We start from the raw sequence: 25,312 nt of genomic DNA on the forward strand, positions 1-25,312 counted from the left end.
CATCAAAAATCATTTGTTATGCAATTGTAATTTCATTTTAAGTGTCGATCTGTTTTACATTATTAATTTTTCCAAGATATAATCTTTATTTTTAATTTCAAAAGGAGTTTTGTTTGTTTTTCTCTATTATAACATTTACATCATTTCCTGTTTTACTACAATGGCGGAAAATAGTGCTAGCGAAGCTGGCTTTATTTCAAGAGTATTTTCTGAACTCTTTGGAAGTCCTTTGAATGTTGGACTGCTATGTATTTGCGCGTTTTTGTTATATAAAATATTTAAAGGCAGGGGTAGCAGCGATCCAATTCCAAAAAAGCCAGAATTACCAAAGATGAAGAAGAGAGATTTCACCTTAGAGCAGCTTCGTGAATTCGATGGAAAAGGACCAGAGGGGAGGATTTTAATAGCTGTCAATGGAAAGGTTTTCGATGTTACCCGTGGGAAAAGGTTTTATGGACCAGGTAAACATAATCAATCAAATTTTTTCAGCCGGGTTGAATAATTAGGATGTTGAACTCAATTGAAGGTCTTTAACTTTAATGCTAATAATAATAAGGATGTACAATCTAAATTCTGATTAGATTTTTTGATACACATTACACAATAATATGTAAACGATGTGACCGTTGGACGAAGTCAGAATTAACACAGTGCTGTTTGATTTTTGTAAAACAAAGTTTTGTATGAAATGCACACAGTAGGATCCACCTTGTTGCCTACTCAAATCATAAACAAGAGTTTAAATTAAACTGTGTGCTTCGTCTATATTACAACTTGCCCCAAACACATCTCACCCCAAGACAACTTGCCACCATTCGAGACAACATGCCCCCAAGTAAGGAGATCCCGTCCTTGGTAAAGACAACTCGCACCAAAATCATACTTGCCAACCTCCAACATGTGAAAATCTGGTCATGACCAGATTTGGAAAGTAAAAAATCTGGTCATAGCGCGTAACGACATTCACGACATTTTTACCATGCATTTCATAGGTACCGTGGTATATACAATAGAAATATGTGTTAAAAACTTATGTGTAATGCTTTATTGCAAAGAAGCATTTTAACTAACAGTTGCTGATTTTGAATTTTGCAAGTGATCTTACACAGAAAATGGTAGGTTGTGTTCAGCCAAAAAAAAATGCAAAAAGAGTTTCTGCTACATTAACCTTGCTTTTGAACTCTGTAAATGATGGCATTGTAAGTGACTTGGAAGAGTTATGTGTATTAAAAAGCATCCTATACATGACTTAGCGTTTTTGAATGTTTAGTCAGATCATTTTGGGCACAAAATCCAATATTCAAATGTGCGTTATAGAGAACATAAAAGCCTCGTTTTGTACTCGATTACTTTGTTTTACTTATGGGAATTCATTTTCCCAGATATGTTAATTGATAGGTACAAAAATATCGTTTTCTTTTTGTTGGTTTTGATTCCGCTGGCCCCGATGAAGACGTTTTCTTATTGGAAGCCATCACACTTAATGATTTAAACCTTCGCTTAGTCAAAACAACTCACGATAATAATTACACTTAATGTGTCTGTTATAGCCATCGGCATTGTTTACGTGTTACGTAAATCCAAGCTCAGCTTGGGTTCATAACTGGAAGTCAAACGCGCCATGTAATTTACGAACCAAATCCGGAAATCGGGAGATTTTCGGGTTGTTCAACAAAAATCGGGTGAAAAGCATGACCCGCCGGGTCATAAAAAATAATCGGGTGAAGGGTTGAAAAATCGGGTGTGACCCGACGAAATCGGGTCAGTTGGCAAGTATGACCAAAATAACAAAAAATTTAAATTTTATACGCATTTAATCAACAAATATTGTTCATTTTCCCTAATCTGTGAAAATCATAACAAGAAGTCAAGTATTAAGTTTCTAAATTTCAATGTTTAAGGTGTGGATTAAAGTACATAAGAATTAAACTACTTTTACCGGTTTAGAATTTTAAAAATTTTAAAAAGGTTAAAAAAATAAAATCCACAGTGGGATTCGAATTCATGATTTACAGATCCGTAGTGAACACTCTAACCCATTGGCCACACTGTTAAATGACAATTTTGGGAAAGATACTATGTTTATAAAATTACACTTGATTTTATTGTTTATTTCGATATCACAGATCTGCATGTCTTATTTGTACTAAATGGGATTACTGTGGTTTCATTAATATTCAAGGCTATCAATTTTCGTGGATTAAGTGAAAATCACAGTTTCAAGGATACGTAAATTCGAGGCCAATGACGTCTTTTAACCCCAAGGAACCCCAAGGAAACCCCAAGGAACCCCAAGGAAACCCCAAGGAACCCCAAGGAAACCCCAAGGAAACCCCAATGACAGAAATAAATAACTATTGATACCCAAGGGGGTCTCATTAGAGTGCAAGGGTCACCCCTTACCCTTGGTACCCCAATTATATCCCAAGGAACCCCAAAGATAACCTAATAATACAGATTTATAACTCCTGATACACCATAGAACCCTAAGGAACCTCAAGGATACCCTAATAATACAAATCTTAAACTCTTGGTACCCCTGGGGACTCACTGGTATTCCAGACACACCTCTAAGAACCACAGGGAACCCCAGGGATATCCCAAGGAACTCGAAGAATACCCAAATAATACAGAATCATAACTCTTGATACTCCATAGAACCCTAAGGATACCCTAATAATACAAATTTAAAACTCTTATTAACCCTGAGGACTCATTGGTATTCCAGATACACCTCTAGGAATCCCAGGGAACCCCATGGATATCCCAAGGAACTCCAAGAATACCCTTATAATTAGGGATGGGACGATCCACCGATGCACCGGTGCATCACGATATTTATTTTGACGATATTTGGATCGATACATTTACCATTAATACAACGATACCTAAGCGAACATTTTTTTATTTTCCAAAAATATCCGAGCTTCAAATATCGGCTATTTTTACTCCGCGCGCCTAAATATGAAAATACAAAGATGGCGGAAAACCTCGTAAAGTTGTCAAAACTGTTAGGAAGCTAAATCTGGAGTGTGGACAACTTTTGTATTACTTGTTTATGAAAAAGTAGAGTATATGAGACTAAAGTAATTTGTAAATTGTGCAATGCTCATTTTAAATATATCAAAATAACTTTGGACATGCGGTAATACATCGACAGATTGAATAAATTTTTAACCCTTATTCATGTTTTCATTTAGTTGCAATGTATCGTGATATGTATCGTATCGCATATCATGTATCGTGATATGTACCGAATCGGCTAAGTACAGTATCGTCCCAGCCCTACTTATAATACAGAATTATAAATCTTGATACTCCATAGAACCCCAAGGATACCGTAATACGTTGTAATACAAATTTAAAACTCTTGATAACCCTGGGGACTCATTGGTATTCCAGATATACCTCTAAGAATCCCAGGGAACCCTAGGGATATCCCAAGGAACTCCAAGAATACCCTAAAAATACAGATTCATAACTCTTGATACACCACAGAACCCCAAGGATACCTCAAGGAACTTAAAGGATAACTTAATAATACAAATTTAAATTCTTGATACCCGTAGGGACTCATTGGTATCTCAGACAAAACCCACGGATACCCCAAGGAACTCTAGGGATACTCTTATACATGTATTGGTTATATAAATTTTATAACTCTTGATATCCTATGGAACTCCAAGGATACACTATATCTCTTGATACTTTTTGGGTCACTTTGATATCCTAGACAAATCACAAGGTATCCCAGGGAACCCCATGGGTACCCCAAGAAACCTAAAGGATACCCTAATAGTACTCTAATAGTAATAATACAGATTGTTATCCCTGACACACCCTATGGATACCTCAAGGAACTCCAAGGATACCCAGTAATATAACTTTTGATACCCAAATGAACCCCAAGGATACCCTAATAACACAATTTTATATCTCTGGATACACCCTCGGGGCTTTTTGATATCCCAGACACCATTAGGTATCCCACGGAACCCCATGGATACCCCAAGGAACTTAAAGGATACCCTTATAATACAGATTCATAAAACTTGATACCCCATAGAACCCAATGGAACCCCAAGGATATAGCCTAATAATTCAAATTAAAAATTCTTGATACCATTGGGGACTCATTGGTATCCCAGACACGCCTCTAAAAACCTCTATAAACCCTAGGGAACCCCACAGAAATCCCAAGGAACTCCAAAAGATACCCTAATCATACAGATTTATAACTCTTGATACACCATACAACCCCAAGGATACCCTAATATGTAATACTTTAAAACACATTTGGTCTAGCCGAAAATTTTTTGTCTATAATTTTGTTTCGGACTTGTGATATTGCATTACATTCTAAAATATAATGAAATTCATCGGCTATACGTTTTTTGTAACAGAGAGGACAAAATCTTTCATTTAATGGGATACCTTCCCATCTTCCCACTTCAACTGGTAGATGGTGATTTGAAGTACGAAAGAACTATATATATGATATGAGTTAAATTTGGCCCCCATTATTCGCAATTTTTTAAAGTGTTTCAGGTACAATAATATGTTATGTTATATTTTAGAAGAGTTGATGTAAAATTTATTTTTCACCTATTTATTTGATTTTTTTGATTTTTTTGCACTCACTGGCAGAAAATGACGTCAGAAGTGATGCTATTTCAATCGAAATCAGTCAAAAATTTACATTTTTCTTATCTTTTTATGAATGGGAAATATAGAGGGCATGCTTGAACAGGGAAAATTTTTTTGGCACTTATTAGCCTTGGCTAGATACATCTCTGATTAAAATATTTTGTTTGTTCAAGCATGCTCTCTATTTTTTCTGAAAGAAAAACTGCTTGAAAACAAGCTGTTTTATCATGTTTATGCTAAAAATGCAAAAAATGGCAGGAAAAGGTTGTCTTTACGATGTCATATTTCTAAATTCTGGGCAGTTGAATCAAAATGAACATTATGTAAAAACGTTACATATATATTTGTACAAAGAAAAATGATGATGTTCATTTTAGGGGGCCATTTTAGGCCCATATCATATATATAGTCCTTTTACAAGAATTTTTCTGAATTTCATGGGTAAAATATTGAAATAGTTCCATCAGTCTGAAAATGTAGTCCTAAATGTACATGTTGTTGAGCATTTAATTCTTTTATATGATAACCACTATAGCCAAATTGTATGATGTATGTGATAATTCCTCTGCATTTCTTATAAAATTAACATAGTTTTTTTCATTATTAAAATCAACAGCCCAAAACTTAAACCATATAATGTTTATTTTTTCAAGGTTCTTGATAAGGGACATAGAAGGGGTAGTAATGTCATAATTTTCCTTCTCCTCAAAAGAATGAATATTGAGTAATTTTACATGAAATAAAAATTAGCTTGTACGATCAATCATGATAGAACAAACCCTTTTTAATTATCAAAATTTACTTCTATTACAAGTATCTAATTAATTTTTTTAACTTTATTTTAAACATAATCTAAAAAAACTGCCTGTTATTTTTTTTTTATTAAAAATTTGCTTAAGGTCAATAATTGAACAGACTATAATTTACCTGTAATTAATTTCCTTTGTTCTTTGAAACCCTTACCTGAGCACCATTCCCACTAAAATCAGTCACCCATAAAAATTTCAGAATTATAGCAAAGTGGGAAGACACCCAAAATTCACAAGGGTTGTCTACCAATAAACAAGGAGATGTAGGTGTAGGTAAATATATTGCAACAGTGATGGTGAAGCCATTGTGTATACATGTAAAGGGTTATGTTGGCCCTTTAATCCCTGTCCAAGAGCTACCACCAATATACAACGGGTGTCTACCTGCAATTAACAGGTATTTTGGTGCCTCTCAGGTGAACATTCTGCACGCATAATGGGTCAATCCATTGTGTTGTACCCACGAAGGGGAGATAGCCCCACTCCACACTTCCATGATCACTTCTCAAAAGTACTCCAATAAGGGTAACACCCCCTATGTCAATAGTAAAACAAGTTTGGGTCTTTGTAACTGAACAATATCTTTCTCCACTTCATTTGAAAATTTCACCGAAGAAACATTGTCATATTAAGTGTTCATATGAATGGTTCACCGGAAGAATTGCAGACTTCCTTGTGGTGACATAAAATTTAGTGCCCTATTTTCATGAATTTGATATAATTTGTTACTGATTCAATATTGGCTGATCATCAGTTGGTAAGAGACAACAAATTCTGCCAATTAACGGTACTCGATTATGATTTTCAACCGATTTGACAACACTAATTGTTAAATTCATCCAAAGTGAACAGATATTGGAGAAACATTATATTTATCATACCAGTATGTATTGGGGTATCACAAGTGTTCCTTGGGTTGCCCAGATGTTTTTATGATATTCCATTGAGTAATTGGGTATAATTGGGTATTAATTAGTGATATGTTTTACAGTACAACCATTGGGGTGGTTATTAAATTCTATCAATTGGGTACCTTGCAATTGGGGTTCCTACAGGTATCCTTGGGGTACCAATAGTTGACCTTTGGACTCCAATGAGTATCCTGGGGTATCAATAGTTATCAATTTTTATAATTGGGGTATCCTTGGGGTATCAGGAGTGACCCTTTGATTTCTAATGAGACCGGCCTTGGTCATCAAATTTACTTTCCACCATTGACTTTATTTGAGGTATCTATGGGGTTCTCAAGGGTATCCTTAATGGGTTCTCATTGGTATACTTGGGATTCATTTGGGTTCTTTGGGGTACTTATCACTTTAAATACATATGTATAACAGTAATATATTTACAAATTAATGTATCTGATGATATTTTTTTTATTTAATTGTTTTAATGAAAAACCAACAAAATGACAATAATCCCACCCTTTGCAGTAAATGGAAATACCGGTAGCCAAGCAATGCTCTTCTGTTGATAAAACTTTGAATACGGTATCTTTCTAATAAGAGTCTTAACAGATGCAGTTAGTTGTTTCAAATTTTCCTCACTTTCTGCTATGGCCTATGGTACAATGGAACGCCATATCAGAAAATTGATCCCATAGGACTTTATATATGATTTTCTTTGACAGGCTTTTTAAATTTAATAAACTCCCAAAACATTACCATAATTACCATACTATGTAAAAATATGTAAGAAAGAAAATTTAATATTACAAACAATTTTAAAATTGCAGAAACACTACAATCATATCAGTAATTTTAATAAATCTAATTTAAATTAGATTCCCTATAGGGTCACTTCATCAATTTACTTGCATGACTAATAAATTTAAACAACTTCTAAAAATAGTTCACTTCTTTATTTCAATAATGATATTATTTATTTCCTTTTAAATTAGCCCCAAAGCCACTGCCCATTTTACAGATTATCAATTTTCCATACACACATGCTCCATCTAAACCATTGCTCAGATAATGGCCCCCTTGGGACAAATGAATTCAGCCAGCTCCTAAGAATTTATCATTGACAAACAAAAATTCTGCATTGTCAGTTGATAGAATACTTATAAAAGATAAATTTAGTTAACGCATAAAGACAAAAAACCTCCATTTGAATGTATTTTATATAAATATATTTTAGGGTGTTTTAATGCTATAAATTAATAAAATCTGTAAGGATTACCTCCCTTACTTTTCAACATCAGTGAATAATATATAGAATGAGGAAAATGAAAACTGTCATAAAATCATTAAATCTTGTCTGATCCTAAAAAAATTACAGGTGCACATCTTCAGATGGTGATCAACATATGAACAAATTTTCAGACTGTTCCATGCAGTAGTAAAAAATTCTATAGGGGGGACAAAGTTGCATCTACAGAGAGACAGACAGACGGATGGACAGGGTGAAACCAATATACCCCCTTAAACTTCATTTGTGGGGGTATAGGGGTATAATGAGACTCCTGGGGTATCATTAGTTACTAATTTCTATTATTGGGGTTACTTGGGGTTCTAATGAGTATACTTAGGGTTCCTTGGGGTATCCTTGGGGTACTACGAGGTGACCCTTGGATTCAAATGAGACCCCTGGGTATAAATAGTTATTAATTTCTATCACTGGGGTACCTTGGGGTGAGCCTTTGATTCGAATGAGACCCCTGGGGTATCACTGGTTAATAACTTTATCATTTGGGTTCCATGGGGTTCTTACGGGTTTCCTTGGGGTTCCTTGGGGTTCCTTGGGGTACCCTTGGGGTACTAAGAGGTGACCCTTGAAATCCAATAAGACCCCTTGGGTATTAAAATTTATTAATTTTTGTCATTGGGGTTCCTTGGGGTATCCTTGGGGTTCCTTGGGGTTTCCTTGGGGTTCCTTGGGGTTAAAAGACGCACCCCAATGACCCTATCAATACAAAATCTTAATAGAAATTGCACTTAAATTAACATTTAATTTCGTGGATCAACCTTACAACGAAATCCACAAAAAATTGGTATTCAACGAATATTGATGAAACCACAGTATATAAAATTGATAATTTTGGGTGAGGTTTAAACTATATGAAATGATTTTGTGTGGCAAACCCAAAGTTGTGTTGTTTTTTCTTGCAGGTTCTCCATATGGTGTTTTTGCTGGACGGGATGCCTCCAGAGGATTGGCAACCTTCTCATTAACAGAGGATGTATTAAAAGATGAATATGATGACCTCTCTGACTTAACCAGCATGCAGATGGAAAGTGTTCGGGAATGGGAGATGCAGTTCACAGGTAGGTTATTTTTTTTGTTTTTTTTGTTGTTTTTTTTTTAGGGTTTATTATCATTTCAGCCCATGATATATAAAAAAGCAAATACATCCCACTGGCACATAAAAGTGGTGGTTTGGGAAAGGGGTGCATATTATACACCCAAATGGGAATTTGACACTTTTGTATAAGATAGAACATTGGCTATCAAAATTCAGTACATTGTCAAAACATTTACACAGAAATTCTACTTCTGTTTGTTTACTTTTTTTAAACAATTGAAAATTTTTGTTTGGGCGTATTAAGCTCTCTTTCAATTGATAGATAAGTTGTATTAAAATGGCCATTTAAAATTAATATTATCTGTTTATTCAGCAATCTGAGCTGTGCATTCACCATCTCCATGTACGCTGCCATTACATATGTTATAAATTAATAGATTATCTGTGCAATAGATCCCAATTGCGGGCCAGATTGAGTTATCTTACCACACGTTTTTCGAAATTATTATGCATTTTTAGCACCTTATTAATTACAGTTCCTTTCATTTAAATGAAGACAACTCATCTTGAAGATTTGTTTCACCTTTATTTTTAACACCTTAAGTCCTTTATGTGTTATTTTAAAGTGTGAAAATAAGTTATGCTTTGTTAAAAAAAAAAAAAAAAAAAAAAACTTTAAAATACCGAAATGTTTTACAGAGAAGTACGATTATGTTGGTCAGCTCTTGAAGCCAGGGGAAGTTCCGCATGATTACACAGACACAGAGGATGAGAATCCAGAGAAATCAGAAAAGTCAGAGGCAGAAAAGAAGACGGATTGAGAAGCAAAGTATAGCACCCAATGCCGTCTTAACTTTGGCTCAGCTTGTTTACTGCAGCATGTGATTTTTTTCTGATACATATTCTTGTTACCTTGTGTTATATGTGCTTTTGTATGCAGAACTCTCACAAGGTAACTGTAGCTGAACCTACTTGTATTAAACTTACTGGTAAATGTGTAGCCTAGAATAAGAAGCACGTTGGATTCATAGACGATAGGTACCATACTTGCAGATGTACAATATGTAATCATGTATATTTTAGAACAGTATCTGTTGTTAATATTTAATGTTATTATTATAAATTTTTTTTTTCCTCAATACATGTATTTATATCAATTCCATAATGTCATTCATTACAAGATTCGGAAGCGTAATGCAAAACCTGTTACTGTTATAACCCTACATGTAGTGGCATGATGTGTATTACCGTAATTGTGTCACGTTGGCACATAGGAACTGATCTCACGGTGCTAAATAAACTGTTGGTTCTTGTCAAGCACATATTGTCAAATACTAATGAAAAAATTATCATGTGAATGCAGAATTGGGATTTTTTAGGTCATGGTCAATTTAGAGGAAGAAAGCAAAATAGGATCTTGATAAATAATTAGAGAATAGACCCAATCAAACCCTAGTTACTATGGTTAGTATTAAATAGGGAATATTGTTTTAACATTTTTTACTGGTAGTTGGTTTTAAAATTGGTCAGGCAAACTTTTCCTTCAAAAAGCATCTGTCATACATTATTTTGGGAAACAATATTTTTAAATGGTTAATTTGTCAATAAAAATTATTCGGGTTTGGAAAACAAACAGAGAAATGTACTGGTATGTCATACATGTAAGTACATTTTAGATGTGCTCCATTTTTTGTTTGTTTTTAATAAATGTACATATAAAATAACTTTTTAACAATATAGATATATATATACACCAAGCAATAGCACCAACCATCACTTCATCTGATATGTCCACCAGGACTGTCCAACATCATTTCACCTGGTCATTTTGTATTTGTGTCAAACACTTGAGATTTTTAGCCCACTCTCTTCTGCTAAAATGAATATGCTGTTATTTGTTTTTCCTAATGGATCCTGGTTTACAAAATATTTTTAAAAATTTTGAATCCTGATAAAATAAATATGTACTATGTACATCATATAATGAGAAATAAGTAGAAAACTTTTACGTTCATGTATTCCGTTTGGATTTTACGTGTAAAATTCTTCAACTTTGAGTGATTATTTGTATACTAGTATTTATGGACATAATTATGGTACATGTACTTCCAATTCAGTTCTAGTCAGATAAAATAGTGGTATACAAGTACTAAAAATTGTTGATGATGTGGAAGATAATTCTTCTTTTATTTATACTGGGGTTTAAGCCAAAACAGTCATGTGTACATTTGTTTCAATGTTAATAATTAATAAGTGCTTTTGTTCAAAGAGGACCATGAATATAAAGTTAACAAGGTTGAGAATAAAGAACAGAAATTTCATGGATGTTTATACAGTTAAACCTTGTTTTCTTGTAATCAGTGGGACCTAGCATTTTTTTTAAAACATATCCAAGAATTCTAGATAAAGAAGTTAAAATTAGATTAAAAGAAAGAGTTCCATCTTGTTAGGCATATGGTACAGGGTGTTCAAGATATTGAATTTTAATGTTCTTTTCTGTTCAAAGTAAGGTAGAAAACTATATTGCATGATCTTGATGTTTATATTATAATCTAATTAACTTAATTTTTTTGTTACTGTAGTATAAACCCATCCCTCATTTCTTCCATGTACAAGTGTATCTTTATACTGTATCTGTTTTTACTAAAAATATATGAATGGAGACAAAATAATTTTTATGTAGGCATTTTTATCATTAAAAAGCCCTTTTTCAATTTGCCAAAGACATATTTTGATTAACTTGGATAACTAATACATTATTTTTATAGATTTGAAATGATTAATATTAAGATTGAGCAAACTTTAAGTTTCAGCCAATCAGCGAGTTACTTTGTAATGATATCAGGGTCCAATCAATACCAAACCATACTTGAAGGTGAAAATGAAAATAATACACACATATAATTATGCATATGCGTATATGACTTATTCATTTATCAAATTATCAATTATTATAACTACAAGTATATTTATATTATTCTGTTATTAAATATGATAAGTTTGTTTGCAATTTCAACACTTTAAAAATTTTTGACAAACCAAATCTAAGTGTATAGCTGTATGATTTACCTACATGCCTTTTTCAAAGTTGTTGCTTCACTTTTACTGAGTCTTAATATGATGATTAGGTTCGTTTACAAGAATTTTCAGCTTTTTGCCATATGTTATTTATCAAAGAATGTTACTTTTTTTTTTAAAGTGAATTTGTACAGTCCAGTAATGATTTTCTCTTTATTTGTTTTTCTTGATTGATGATTACCATCCAGTCAAATGAACATTGTATTTAACATTTGATTGTGTTCAATAAAATTTATTTTTGATTAAAACATTTTTGGGACATTTTGTTATTGCAGATGAAACTGTCGATATCAATTTATTTTATTGCATAATTTTAAGCTCTATTAGTTACAGTACATTGATTGCACATGCCATTCTGCTTGATTAAAAAAAATGCCTCTTACAATCTCTCTGTTTTAAATGGAGTCTATAGAAAATTACCGGTACTTAAATTATTAAATTCATTGGTAAAAACATCTTCACAAACCATGGTTGATATGTATACCGGTAATGTGGTGATCCTCTTCCATCAAATTGAGTTGCATGGTATAAGCACATATGGTTCATTTAAGGGTCCCTTTACATTTGATGATATTAAGGCACAACCTGGCGATTTCGCCCCAAGGTGAACCGAACCTAATATATCCCGAGTTCAAAACAGAAGGGGCTTTTATTATTATATTCCTCACAATGCAGTTGCACTGGATATGATGTTTTTGACACTTTTAAAAGTGTTTTCCTTTCTATCACTTTAAAGATGACATGAATTCATAGAAGCATTTGGTCACCATATTAGTTTCATTGGCTCCTCAACTGCCACTAAGGTATATTTGAAATATGTGTGCCTGGATTTCAGTCTGTCTTGTTTCGAATTTTATTGGATATTCCTTACCAGTGCAGTGGTTATCATATATTTTTGTTCAAAATGCATTTCTACATGTAATGTGTTCGGGTGAATGAAATACCTGAATGCGGTGAAGCATGAGTAGTGCTATCAGCCTTACATAGGCTATATATTATGTAGTGATGAGCAGAACAAAAGAAGTCAACAACTAATATGGCTGTAGTTTGAGATAAAAAGGAAATAATGAGTATTTATGAATTCATGTCAGCTTTAACAGTGCTTTAGTTAAATTGCTTTCTAGATTCTCAGTACATGTATTAGTTTTTACTCTTTACCAATTTCTACTCGAGACATTGGCCTCTAGGTGGGGTTAATTAACAAAACTATGTTTCCCAACTCACATATTTGTTGATGCTTACGGTAAATGACATCAAATTGCAATTTCATCTGCATGCACATGCATTAAAGAATAAAATCAACATTCAACAATTTACTTCAAACTCAATAAATAATGATTGTGTTCAAAGACAAGCTCCAAGTACAGTTCATACACATAAAGATAGATTTAAATAAGTTTTTAACAAACACCATTAAAACTACATAGAATTGAAATCTATCGTGAAACTAGGTATTATTTACAAATCAAAAAATCTAGTACCACTGATTGACTTTTCATGAGATTCATTACAATTTAAATTCTACAAAACTAATATTAATAACAAATCATGAACTCTCAAAGAGTGGTTGAAAAAAATGTTCTAGGAAATTAGTATTTCTAGTTCCCATAGACTCAAGATTTATACATAAATGAAAGCATATACAATAATATGGTCATGAAGACTTATTTTGCAAAAAAAAGAAAAAAGAGTAATGGGTATTGTTTCACATTTTTAGTAATCAAAAGGCAATTTTTTCATGCCACTGCTATCATGTACAGCTAGCATCCCTGAGAAAAACTGCATTTTTGAAACATTGATACAGAATACTCATCTTCTCTTACTACTGTAACAGAAAGAAGATGACACATAAAAACCTGTACTGAAGCAGGAAGAAGACTTGTTCACACAAGTGTAAGCTTTGTGAAACCACAGCAGTAGTAGTTGTGAGATGTAAGATGGTCAGATTGTTCACATTCCATTGTATGCTGGTCCCTCCCCTCCCTGGGGACACACCCAGTTGATGTTCTGACTGGGGTCCTTGATATCACAGGTTTTACAGTGAATACAGTTTTGAGCATTGATCTGTAGTCTTTTACCACTGCCATCCTCCAACTCGACATATTCATAAACACCTGCAAAATATATTGTACATTGTGTAACTAAGTATCAAATCCATGTCCAACACTGAAGATTTGGATGTTTAAATGATTAATCTTGTCATTGAATAGTTTAGTAGATTAGCATTTATCCACAATGTACATACATGTCCCTAGAATTTGTCTAACTTTAAATTTAACACAATAGCCATTATCAAATTTTTGAAAATAAAGGTAAACTGATCTACTGTAAAAAAAAACAACTCTCAATAATCAAATGACTTTATCATCGTTTTAAAAGATTATTTCTCATATATTTTTCCCCACCAGATATAATGAAATTGCACTTGTTTCAATTAATTTTCTAGATCTATAGTACATGTACTCTAATACCAAGGTATCAAAGAAAAGATGATAAACTTTACGTGTGGACATACCTGCTGGACAGAATCTTTGTTCAGGGCCATCATAGATTGCCAGATTATGATTAACAGGAACAGAGTCATCCATCAACGTCAGGTGAGCTGGCTGGTCATGGTCGTGATTGGTGCCAGTGAGGGCTACAGAGGTCAAAAGGTCAAAACTCACAACTCCGTCTGGTCTAGGGTAGTCAATAACCTTACACTCTTTGGCTGGTTTTAACTTGGCATTATCGGGTCCTGAAATTAAACAAACAGAAATGATAATTATTATCACAATTGACAAGTTAAAATATAAATCAATTCCTACAACCAAAATTGTTGTATATACTAAAATGCTGAGACAATATACCCCCATGATGTAGAGTCCACGGCTCCTTCCCTCTCATTATCCAGTAGAAGAGGCCTGTGTAAATGACGCCCCCTACAGTTCCCAGGCTTGTGTTGAAGGACGGCCTGACATTACGGACAGAATGCAGCTCCTTCCACAGCCAGCTGTTCTTCAAGTTCTCCTCATATTTAACTGGTTCTAATCCTGTACAAAGAAATTATCATATAATGCTGTAATCAAATCTTAATTCCAGACTATTTTATTTCCCATTTCACCAGTGAAAAACTGGATAACAATGACTAGATTTGAAAATTAATCCCAGATTGATAATTGAGAGACACCCAAAGTCTGGTTCATGTAATGTGTTCCTGACAAGACTTTTCTCACACTTCACTAAATTTGTAGCACATGAATATATTATATAGTTTTACAGTATCAACAAAAATGACTAACAGTACATTAGAACCATTTTAACAGGAGTTTGGACTTTGGTTAGTTGTGATAGCTGGCCACTCAATCCTCTTTGAAATCAACAAGATTTGCTTGGCTTTCAGCCATGACTATGCAACCTGTGTATATTTCACTTGAAACAAACATCATTTTTAACTTGTTTTGATGCAAGAAAAAGATAGGTATATATCCTATGAAAAGCCCAAGGTCTTTTTACAATGGTTCTAAATCAGTGGGAGGCATACAAGAACATGAACATGTATGCCATTACTATATATGTTTAGGTTACAAGACATCTGCAGTAAGAACTATTCAGAAAATAACTCTGTTTGCCTGCGAGAATTTCTTAACCTTTACCTGCAGTTGGTGACTGTGAAACTTTTTCTTCATCTGTTACTAAATCAAACACAGATTCAGCTGCCAACATGCCACTCTTCATTGCATTGTGGGTACCCTTTATTTTTGGCACATTCATAAATCCTGGACTACACCCAATCAAGCAACCTCCCGGGAAAGTCAGTTTAGGAATGGACTACATGTACAAAATAAATATTTCAGTAAACAAATTTATTCCAGTGTGAAATTATGAAATACAGGTAAAATACATACATTAGTTTCTATCAATGGATTATATCAAAAGAGACAACTCTTTTTTTCCTGTTTAAACATTTGCTTTAAAACATGCAAATTCATTTAATAAGTTATCAATACTCATGGAGATTCTTGGCCTATGAGTACTAACCCTAAACTCTAACCCCCCCCCCTTTCATAGAATTGATGACTTTGCAATTTGAACTTGTTTTATAGTACATTACCTGCACTCCTCCCTCATTTAGTGCCCTGGCTCCATACCCAATTCTTTTACCCGTACGGAACAGAGGTTCAATTGATGGATGATGCTTAAATCTCTGAAATTCTCTAAATGGACTCAAATAGGGATTTTTATAATCTAGACCAACCTATGAAACAAAAAAAGGAAAACATTTAAAGTTTGTTAAATTATAGAGAATATCTACAGAATATTAAGTCATTTAAGAAATACATGTATTGCCAATAAGTTTATTTTGTATTTATCAATTATGAAAACAAAGCAGTAATGAGTCCTGTGAAAATATTCTCCTGTAAATTTTGATATGGAAAAAATGACAGTAATGACAATGAATGTCTGGTTCTTTTTGCTATGCTTTCTTACTAAGAAGCACTTACCACAATGCCCACAACAATGAGAGGACCTTCGTCTAAATGGTACAGGAAGGTCCCACCATAGGTGTTGTTATCCTGTAAAAAGTAACATCATCATACTAAACAAAAACAGGTTACCGTAATCCGGTGAATATAATACGCAGTAGTGTACAATACGCACCCCCCACTTTGGGCCTGAAAATGGTGAAAAAAGCTTGTTGGGATGTATAATACGCATCAAAAAAATTGACCAAACGGTAATCCTGAGTATCAACAAAGCAGTTATACTTTGTATGCACGCTCAACTTCATCGCGGGAATACGCTACCGGAAATAAGAAAAACACAATATTTTCTTAGACACGGATTTATTGTAACTAATACATCGCGGTAATATCTTTATTTCATAATCAATGTTTTAAATAGACCTGTATTAAATATTCTACCGTAAATAAAATCAACCACTTTTAAAAAGCGTTTTATAATTGTTTAGTCATTACAACCTCTGTGTAGTGAAAAACGGGCCGTGTACAGGTATACTGTAGAGATAACGGACCTAATTAAATTCTTAAATGATGCCGATCAAAGTGATCAATTAGAGGCCTGGAACATATTAAAACATGTGCACAAATAGTTGTGTTGTGTATAGTACACATAGCCTACGGGGAGTGTCTGAGATACCCAAGGTGTCAAGTGTTAGCGGAGGGGGAGCACAACAATGGCTTCAATTAACGGAATAGGTTATAGAATTATTTATAATCATAATTATTTGCAATAAATCAATTAGCATTACATGAAAATGGTTAAAGATGTGTAAGCTGTTTTCAAAGATCAGTTACAAATAACACGTGGCCATCCAAGCCCGCATTCTATTAATAACAGCTGTAATTGTGGCTTACACGGAGATAAAGAATAGGCAGTTCAAATTAATTTTTAAAGGCCATTTTGAAACAGTTTATTTATTAACAGACTTTAAGTATACATTTTCTTTAATTACACGCTATGGCAATCATTTCCTAAGGGTTAAATAATAATATAATTGTGATAATTAAGTAATATTACGATGAAAAGCGGGGTATCGGTCCTGTCTGTGAACAGCATAGGTAATACGGTAGTATGATACTCCGTGCTTCTGCTAGGGAAAAAATATGTCCAAAGCCTATAGGGATGTATAATACGCACCCCTTTCTCACGGTAAAAAATCCTAGAAAAAGAGTGCATATTATATTCACCGGATTACGGTACATAATACTTGAACAATATTTCAAAGAACACTGGTATCTCTCAGTGTTTTGGTACATGTATTATTACAGGCAGTGTACATGTATTTGTGATAACCCCAGTAGTATCTATACTTAAAAGTTTACTAGATGCTAGAAATCAAAACCCATAGAGTTTGAAAATATGCAACATCAGTTGAATTCCAATATGCAATCTACTACAAACACTGACTTAATAACCTGTTTGTAAGCATTGGGTAAAAAATTATCAGACTTACAAATGGCCATCCAATGGTGTGCTCCACTTTCCCTGGCTGGTGGAGTGCAGGGTCTATTTCCCACAGTTCTTTGAATCCTATCCCATAGGTCTGGGGTTCACAGTCCTTCCTGAGATCAAACTTTTTGTACAATTGTTTGGCTAAGTGTCCATGACAACCTTCACTAAATATGGTCACTTTGGCATGAAGTTCCATTCCCCTTTCGAATGTTTCCTAAAAAAAAAAAGGTACAATCATATGCCTTTGAATATTTACAAAATAATTTAATAATCTTTCTTTCTTTGTTACAAATTTTTTTCAATTTGTAAAATGCATGCACATATTTCACATCTCAAATCGTCTACCTTAGGTGATCCATCTTTGTGAATTCCAACATCATTTGTTGCTATTCCTTTAACACTCCCATCTTCATGGAACAAAACCTGCAATATACCCACATTCATACAAATAATGTGCTTCTTAGGGCATTTTTTAAAGAATGAAAAGAAATAAAACCAAATGAATTTGAAGAACTGTACACCAACTTTTATTTGAGAAAATTAATTCTTGATATGAAATTTAGTTGTTTATCATTTGTTAATCATAAGTTGGTTTACAGGTATGTTATCATCAATAAAAAATAGAGAATAAGAGACTGCATGATTTGAAGTACATGTGTTACTCTACATGTGTTACTCTACATGTGTTACGAAAGCCTACCTCACTTGCAGCATAACCAGGGTATATTTCAACTCCTAATGCCTCTGCTTGTTCCCCGAGCCATCTCACAACATTGCCTAACCTTACTATGTAATTACCATGGTTACTCATAGGCATGCCTGAAATACAACAATACAACATCATCCCATAAAAGGCTTCATTTATTTCACAAAAGTTAATTCCCTTTGTGGAGACAATCTGTTCTGTATTGTGTTTATTGTTTGATATGGACTAGTTTATGAAAAATTACTTATATAAATGCATGCATTGTAAATAATGCACGTAAATTCATGTAACTATCACTTACCTGGTAAAACTGGGATAGGAATCCTACCCTTTTCTGTCAAATATGAAAATTTGTCCTCTTTAACTTCTGTCTTCAAAGGAGCCTACAAAATTTAATCAATGATTTTTTTTAAATATAATGCAATTATATTCAAATATAAATTTCAGATTAATGCTTTAAGCATATTCTCTATATTACACAGTTGAAAATAGAGGTTGTAATTTTTTATATCAAACAACCACAGTGTTTACTGTACGAAGTTTTATACAAAAGTTGGGTTGATTACTTAACTAAATGTAAAAGCTTTTCAAAATGAACCAAAAGTTTTCTTATATTAAATGATTCTTTAATTACAGGTTATTTCCCCTAGCTGCTATAAGAAAATGTAAAAATTCATATGGAAAAAATATGTTCCTTTATGTGACTTTTTAATTCTCATGTTAATGCTAGTACATACTCCCATTTCTCTCCAGTTAGGAAACAGCTCCTCAAGAGACCTTGGTTCAATGCAAGCTCCTGATAAGGTATGGCCACCTGTAAATGTTTGAATAAAACAGAATATGAATAAAATCCCCTCTAAAAGCTTATATAATTTGTTACTGCACATTCTCACATAAAATCCAGATAAATGTAAATCATACATGTATTTATGAAACCCTGAATGACCTTGACATTACCTATTTCTGCGGCTTTCTCCACCAGACACACCCTCAGGTCCTTGCCCTGCTCATTGGCCAGTAACTTGAGTTTACATGCTGCAGACAATCCTGCTGGACCCCCTCCCACAATCAGAACATCTGCTTCATCGCCAAATCGTTCCATATCCACCTCTATTTACATGTATATAACATATTATACATTGGTAAGTGTACTACTCAGATGCTGCTCATTAAAATTGACAGATTTACACACTCTTAATTTCTTAAATACAGTCAAACCACGTTATCTTGAACTAGATGGGACAGGGACTAGTTAAAAACTTCGAGATATCCCAGTATTCGAGATATCAAGGGTAAAATACTTTAAGTTTAAGTGTTTGGGACTTAAAATTACTTCAACATATCCATTGTTTTCGAGATACCAGTGTTCAAGATACCGAAGTTCAACTGTATACAAAATATAAAATAAATGTAGTATGTAAATTTCAGTATAAGCTCTTTTGACAAGTTTCTTTATTTGATTACTGGTACCGGTACATGTACGGTAATAAAAACTGTTTATTAATGACCTTACTTTTACAATTCAACTTCTTTCCTTGAATTATCATTCACTTTTTCACATGTTTTGGTTTCAGTATAACATATACCGGTACATGTATATACAAAAATATTAGTTAGCAAAAATGTACATGTTTCAAGGGGCTTTTTTCTTCAAATTTTGTTTGCATACATACTACTTATTATCTGTACTTTTGCTAATAAAGTTACATCTAATTCTGATCATACCTTTCCATCTAGGATCATTTTCCCTTGGATGAACTGTGTAATGTGTGGTAATTTTTGGTGTTGCTACACTACTGCAATATTTTCCTCCATGCCAACACAAATACTTCACTCTTTTCCCTTCAAATAGTAAATGCCAAATTTAATATAAATGAGAAGTACAAATACTGATTGAATAAAATGTAACTAAAAACACAGTGTAAACAAATGTTTTGAGAACTTGCACCAAGTAATAGTCTGAAAATTTAAAGCAATACATACGGCACATTACATATGAAATGTTGTAATAACTGTTGAGAAATTTTATGCAACATGTGCAATATTATAAATTGTATTTATCTAATTGATTAGAAAAACATTTTACAATAAGTTGAAAACTGGAATGATGGCATTTGGCTCTGGTTTAAAAAATACATGTATATTACATGTACCAAGGAAACACAATCTTTTTAGCATTTGCATCAGTTTTAATATATCAACATTCATGCTACCAAGAAATCTTTGTCTCTTGATCATATTGATGTTTTACCTAATCTATCTTGAATATACCTCTGTAATTCATATCAGTTTTATCAATTGAAAATGTAAATGGCCTTTAAGATACAGAAAGATAAACAGCTTTATGAGGTGGAGCTCTAACTGTCAAATATGTATTTATCTTTTATTATATCAAAGTGATAAATAATTTATGTATTAATTTGTCAATGAATGGATGCTATTTATTTGGACTTTTTTCCCCACCCCTACCCCCATTTTTCTTAATTTCTCTGGGTAAAAGAAGAGTATGATAAGTACTTTGACGGTATGTTTTTGATATGAACTGTGTTGGTTCATAGTAAAGAAATCTGAAGAAATAAAAAAAAAATTAAATTAAGATGAATCTAACTATAAACTAAGTACATTTGCAGTTTAAAGTAGCATAAGAATAAAGTGACAAGTTCAACAAAACATCTGATGGTGGTATGAACTTAAACTATAGTCTGTCCCAAGATATTTTTGCGGCATATTATTTTCTTAAATTATTCCATATTTATAAATACCTCTTGATTCAAACGTTGTTCATTCAATAGAATGAATAAATCCCTTTTAATATCCCTTTTAAAATGCCCCCTCTAGCTTGTCAGGTTATACCGCTAAAAATAGATTGAAAGTCTACGGGGATTTTGCATCAGCCATAATTAAGCCTGGATGATAACGTTGGAAATTGTGCAAGGAATTACGAGTGACTTCCAAATGGAGAAAAGATGTCAACATTCCCCATTATAAATTTCCGTAGGAAATCTGTTTTTGTTCATGTCAATTTTTACGAGGGAAAAATGATAATGTTATGAATGGAGTTATCTTGGTAATTGATTTCAATTTCGCTTCTTTCACAGCTATGTGCATTTTTATTGAAAATCGTCCAAATAAGCAGCATAAATATCTTGGGAAAGACTATAGGAGAAGAAGAAGCTAGTAACAAGTCTGTAATTATATAAACACATTCTGGTGAGTTGCATGACACCATATTTCACAAAATAAAAATATTATAATAGACAAAAGATAAAGCTTTATATCATGGAAAATAATAATAGAAAATACTCTGTTTGATACATGCTTCTGGAATTAGTGGCATTACAGAATGTATTATAAAATTCAAGTTATGTAATTTTTGGATTTTATGTAAACTGGCCCTGAGCGTCTATCAAATTTTTCAAGTATGCTGCTTTATCTTTAGATTGAATTTGTAAAATTGTAACATTGTTACTTTAAGAATATAAAAACGTTACAAAATCGGAGAGGCAAATCAATTCGATAACAGGGAGTTTGTAGAATAGGTGTCCGGACTTTGACCCGTACTGTATACAACAGTTTGTCTGCAACAGAACTTGTAATGTGTATTTCATAACCCTTGGTTCTAAAAAGGTGAAACAACAAAACACACCATAGCCGTTACATAAATGATCAACCTCTTAACTTTAGTTCTGCACCAGATATTCTTACCTAGCCGGGTGCCCTTCGAAAATACACTTGCAAGCGTCGCCATTGCAGACAGTGATTTATTTACAGCATGTCGTAAAGAGAAACATCCTTTCAAAAGTGTATTTTCATTGATAAACATTTGTGAAAACAGGATTCTGTCGAAATACGAACTATGATTATATTTTAAAGAGATGGGCGGAATCAGTTGAATATTAATAACTCATAAGAGTTGTCGTAAAAAGTATACCGTTTCGAAGATCAAAGTACTAAAAGTACTGAAAGGAGATTATTAAACTCCACAAAACATCTATGATTTTTCTGTTGCAGATCAGTTGTGCTTGCAATAGGAAGATGAATTTAATGAAAATGCAATGAAAATGGAAATGCAATGAACTGTGATGCACAAAACAGATGTGCTTTGATTACATGTAGAATAAAATGAAACTCATCTTCAATCTGAGACCAGTGAACATACTGGTTTATAAAGTAGTTTACAAAATCTATCGTTTATAGAAATATTATAAAATCTACCATTTGATATACGGTGGTCTTTTTGGTAAATTTACCGAGAAGTCTAGAAACACCAGTCACTTCAATAAATTGCATGTGATAATTAAATCGCAACCGTTCTTAAATACAAATGTGCAGGACAGACAATATTACAATGTATGATATGCAAGAAACAACGGTTTACTTTTAGTAGAATAGTGTTATATGCAGAATTACGAATGGATAAAATTTGTGTACATGTGTATTGTGTATTAAGGTAGTCCATCCATAACTGAGGCGAATTAACAATTCTGATTGAACTATTAACTCCCAGCTTTCTCTTTTTTTTCATTAGGAAGCTTTTTAAGGCCGCTTACCTTATTCCACAGTAGATTTTCCATATTCAAAGTCGGGGATTGTTTACTATATGGTGGCCGGTTGACTGCAACTGGTGACTCTGGCAATAGATGTATACGTATAGGTATACACTTCTTCAAACAAAAGTTTTAGTTAATCGACCTATACAAAGTAGAAACGATTGTCAGAAAGCTCAAAGAAATCTTCGATTTGGCAAGATCGACTTAAAATAAAGCATGACAACGACATATCAAACGACCAATATTCTTAAACTCATGATCAATATTTCTTGTTTTTTGACAGGAAATCGTAAAATTGTCATTAGGAAAATCTAAATAAAACTCTATAGCAATCCTGCAAGTTACGTCCCTGTTGAAGAACTGTTCCTGAACTATGTATGTGTTCATATCACTATTATCTCTTCTTTAAAGTATCCGCTATTCTTGTCATTGGTAGTGCATTTTATATAATCTGAATATTAACAATTTAATTTTTTTAACCGGGTTTTTCAAAGAAAAAATCCGGTTACTGAATTCTACGGCATCCCATCCTACATTTTTCACGATAGGCAAATGCAATTGTTGTCTTGCAAATCAATTGTACATGTATATATCAGAGACGTGCACATTACTTGGATTTTGATTTTTGATAATTCATAAAGAAAAAAAACATACCAGCTGTTGAACTTATTTATTTTTTGGCAAAATTTTGAACATAGAGTAACCCATTTCTCTGGTAAGGTAGTGCATATTCATATCTTCAGGATTGACAAAGCGATTACGGATACTATTCATACAGGAGAAACCCAGTCTGCTGTCACATTAGCAGCTTTTCTCTTTGTTAATATGTGTATTTTACATGTGTTTTATTCTAATTATTTTACTTTTTTTATTCTAAGTAGTTAACTTGTTTTTATTCTACGTACTAGACTCGATTTTATTCAATTTGAGTAAATGTGTTCATTAATTTTATCTTGGTTTTTTTTTTGGGGGGGGGGAGGGTTCCAAAGGGCTACAAATAAAAATCGAAATAAAGTAAATCTGTCAATATTTTTATTTGCGTAAGTTATTATTAGCGATCATAAAAGCAAGTTTTATTTAGAGAACAATAAATCATTACGCAAATAACCGGATATATACAGTTATCTAGCCTAGTACGTGTATAGTGCATTCATTTCTTATTCAAAAACGGGATACTAGTAAATCTCTAATCCACGCAGAGTGTAAATTTCTTGTAATAAAAAGGCATAAAATTACATATCACATGCATTTATGATTTTTTCTAATGATGTCGCATTAAGAATTATCATTATCCTAAGGCCAAGTAAAAAAATACCTGTGGTTCCGGTCACCCGACCGTCCCTATTTTTTACCTCCGACCCAAGAACTGTTTGTACCTTGTGTACCTCAAAATAAATAAATTAGGACCAACCTAAGGGGTGACATGCTCGCTTTTTGATCGGTAACTTCGCCGGAATTTCCTTCGAAAGAGATGCGCAGTACAGTTAAGGCGGTCAATAAAAATATGGGCAAATTTTTGTGATGAAAACACGTATACTTTAGTTAAACTGGCATGTCCTTTTTAAAATCAATAACAGTCACTCAAATGCAATATATTTCTAAAATATATATATAACAGTACAATATTTTGTGTTCATAGTGGTCACGTGATATGGCAGTCGCATGGTACAAGCAGATGTATTTGTGGTTTTGAGGTCATTTAAAAAACTCAATATTGCAAGGGCATAATCATGTCAAAATTCACAACTGAATTATGAAATAACTTGATGTTATATCGTAGATTTTGAAAAACGGTGCGAACTTTTTAAGATAAGAATATTTGTTAGTAGAAACCGTAATTTATAATGCATATGTTGAATAATTTTGAAGGTCACAGGGTTAATTTCATTAAAAAATAATTAATTTTTAAGATTTTACAAGGATCGTAGAAGTTTTTAAGTTACATAGCATATTTCAAATTCACATGTAAAAGTTTGTCGGGATCAGGTAAGTGTATGCCCTTGCAATTAAGTGATTTATTTAGGTACTCAGATTTTAGATATACGATATTTTATACAAAACCGAGGTGGCTTCTTTATACGATGCATACTTTTAACAAAATGAAAATAAGACTATATAGGTAGCATTCTACTAATAATAATTTTAAACAAAATCTTCATTTATACTTTTCCGTTAATGTATGACATTTATTTTTCTTCGCTATAAAACTGCACGATAGCCTTCAATGATTTAACTTAATGCGTCATTTTGAAGCATATGACGTCATATTTTGTAGTACAGCGAGAACGACATCTCGCTTATTTTTCAGTGTGTACGATAT

General features: G+C 33.0%; 2 protein-coding genes across 2 annotated transcripts; one reads left to right on the plus strand and one right to left on the minus strand.

Moving 5' to 3' along the window:
• Window positions 1-138: 138 nt before the first annotated feature.
• LOC128156406 (membrane-associated progesterone receptor component 1-like) lies at window positions 139-12,033 on the plus strand. The gene is made up of 3 exons (XM_052818521.1): window positions 139-461; window positions 8,570-8,725; window positions 9,403-12,033. The coding sequence occupies exons 1-3, from the start codon at window positions 161-163 to the stop codon at window positions 9,522-9,524; spliced, it is 579 nt and encodes a 192-aa protein (XP_052674481.1). The 5' UTR covers window positions 139-160; the 3' UTR covers window positions 9,525-12,033.
• Window positions 12,034-13,081: 1,048 nt separating this feature from the next.
• LOC128156404 (electron transfer flavoprotein-ubiquinone oxidoreductase, mitochondrial-like) lies at window positions 13,082-22,221 on the minus strand. Its single transcript, XM_052818518.1, has 14 exons — window positions 22,148-22,221; window positions 20,168-20,284; window positions 19,400-19,552; window positions 19,180-19,256; window positions 18,744-18,825; window positions 18,437-18,555; window positions 18,082-18,159; window positions 17,738-17,950; window positions 16,266-16,337; window positions 15,875-16,018; window positions 15,417-15,591; window positions 14,631-14,813; window positions 14,297-14,518; window positions 13,082-13,895 (listed from the first exon to the last, which is right to left on the minus strand). Exons 1-14 carry the CDS (start codon window positions 22,188-22,190, stop codon window positions 13,732-13,734), a joined length of 1,842 nt encoding a protein of 613 aa, XP_052674478.1. The 5' UTR covers window positions 22,191-22,221; the 3' UTR covers window positions 13,082-13,731.
• Between the last annotated feature and the right edge of the window lie 3,091 nt (window positions 22,222-25,312).

This window comes from Crassostrea angulata, chromosome 7 (assembly GCF_025612915.1).
Source record: "Crassostrea angulata isolate pt1a10 chromosome 7, ASM2561291v2, whole genome shotgun sequence".
In the NCBI taxonomy this organism is placed as follows: domain Eukaryota; kingdom Metazoa; phylum Mollusca; class Bivalvia; order Ostreida; family Ostreidae; genus Magallana; species Magallana angulata.

Excerpts from the sequence above, each read along its gene's own strand:
- LOC128156406 (XM_052818521.1), top strand. The coding sequence starts at position 161 with ATGGCGGAAAATAGTGCTAGCGAAGCTGGCTTTATTTCAAGAGTATTT. Across the intron at positions 462-8,569 it reads GAAAAGGTTTTATGGACCAG|GTTCTCCATATGGTGTTTTT; the intron begins GTAAACATAATC and ends TTTTTCTTGCAG. Across the intron at positions 8,726-9,402 it reads ATGGGAGATGCAGTTCACAG|AGAAGTACGATTATGTTGGT; the intron begins GTAGGTTATTTT and ends AATGTTTTACAG.
- LOC128156404 (XM_052818518.1), bottom strand. The coding sequence starts at position 22,190 with ATGGCGACGCTTGCAAGTGTATTTTCGAAGGGCACCCGGCTAG. Across the intron at positions 19,257-19,399 it reads GGAGAAAGCCGCAGAAATAG|GTGGCCATACCTTATCAGGA; the intron begins GTAATGTCAAGG and ends AAACATTTACAG. Across the intron at positions 17,951-18,081 it reads ACAAAGATGGATCACCTAAG|GAAACATTCGAAAGGGGAAT; the intron begins GTAGACGATTTG and ends TTTTTTTTTTAG.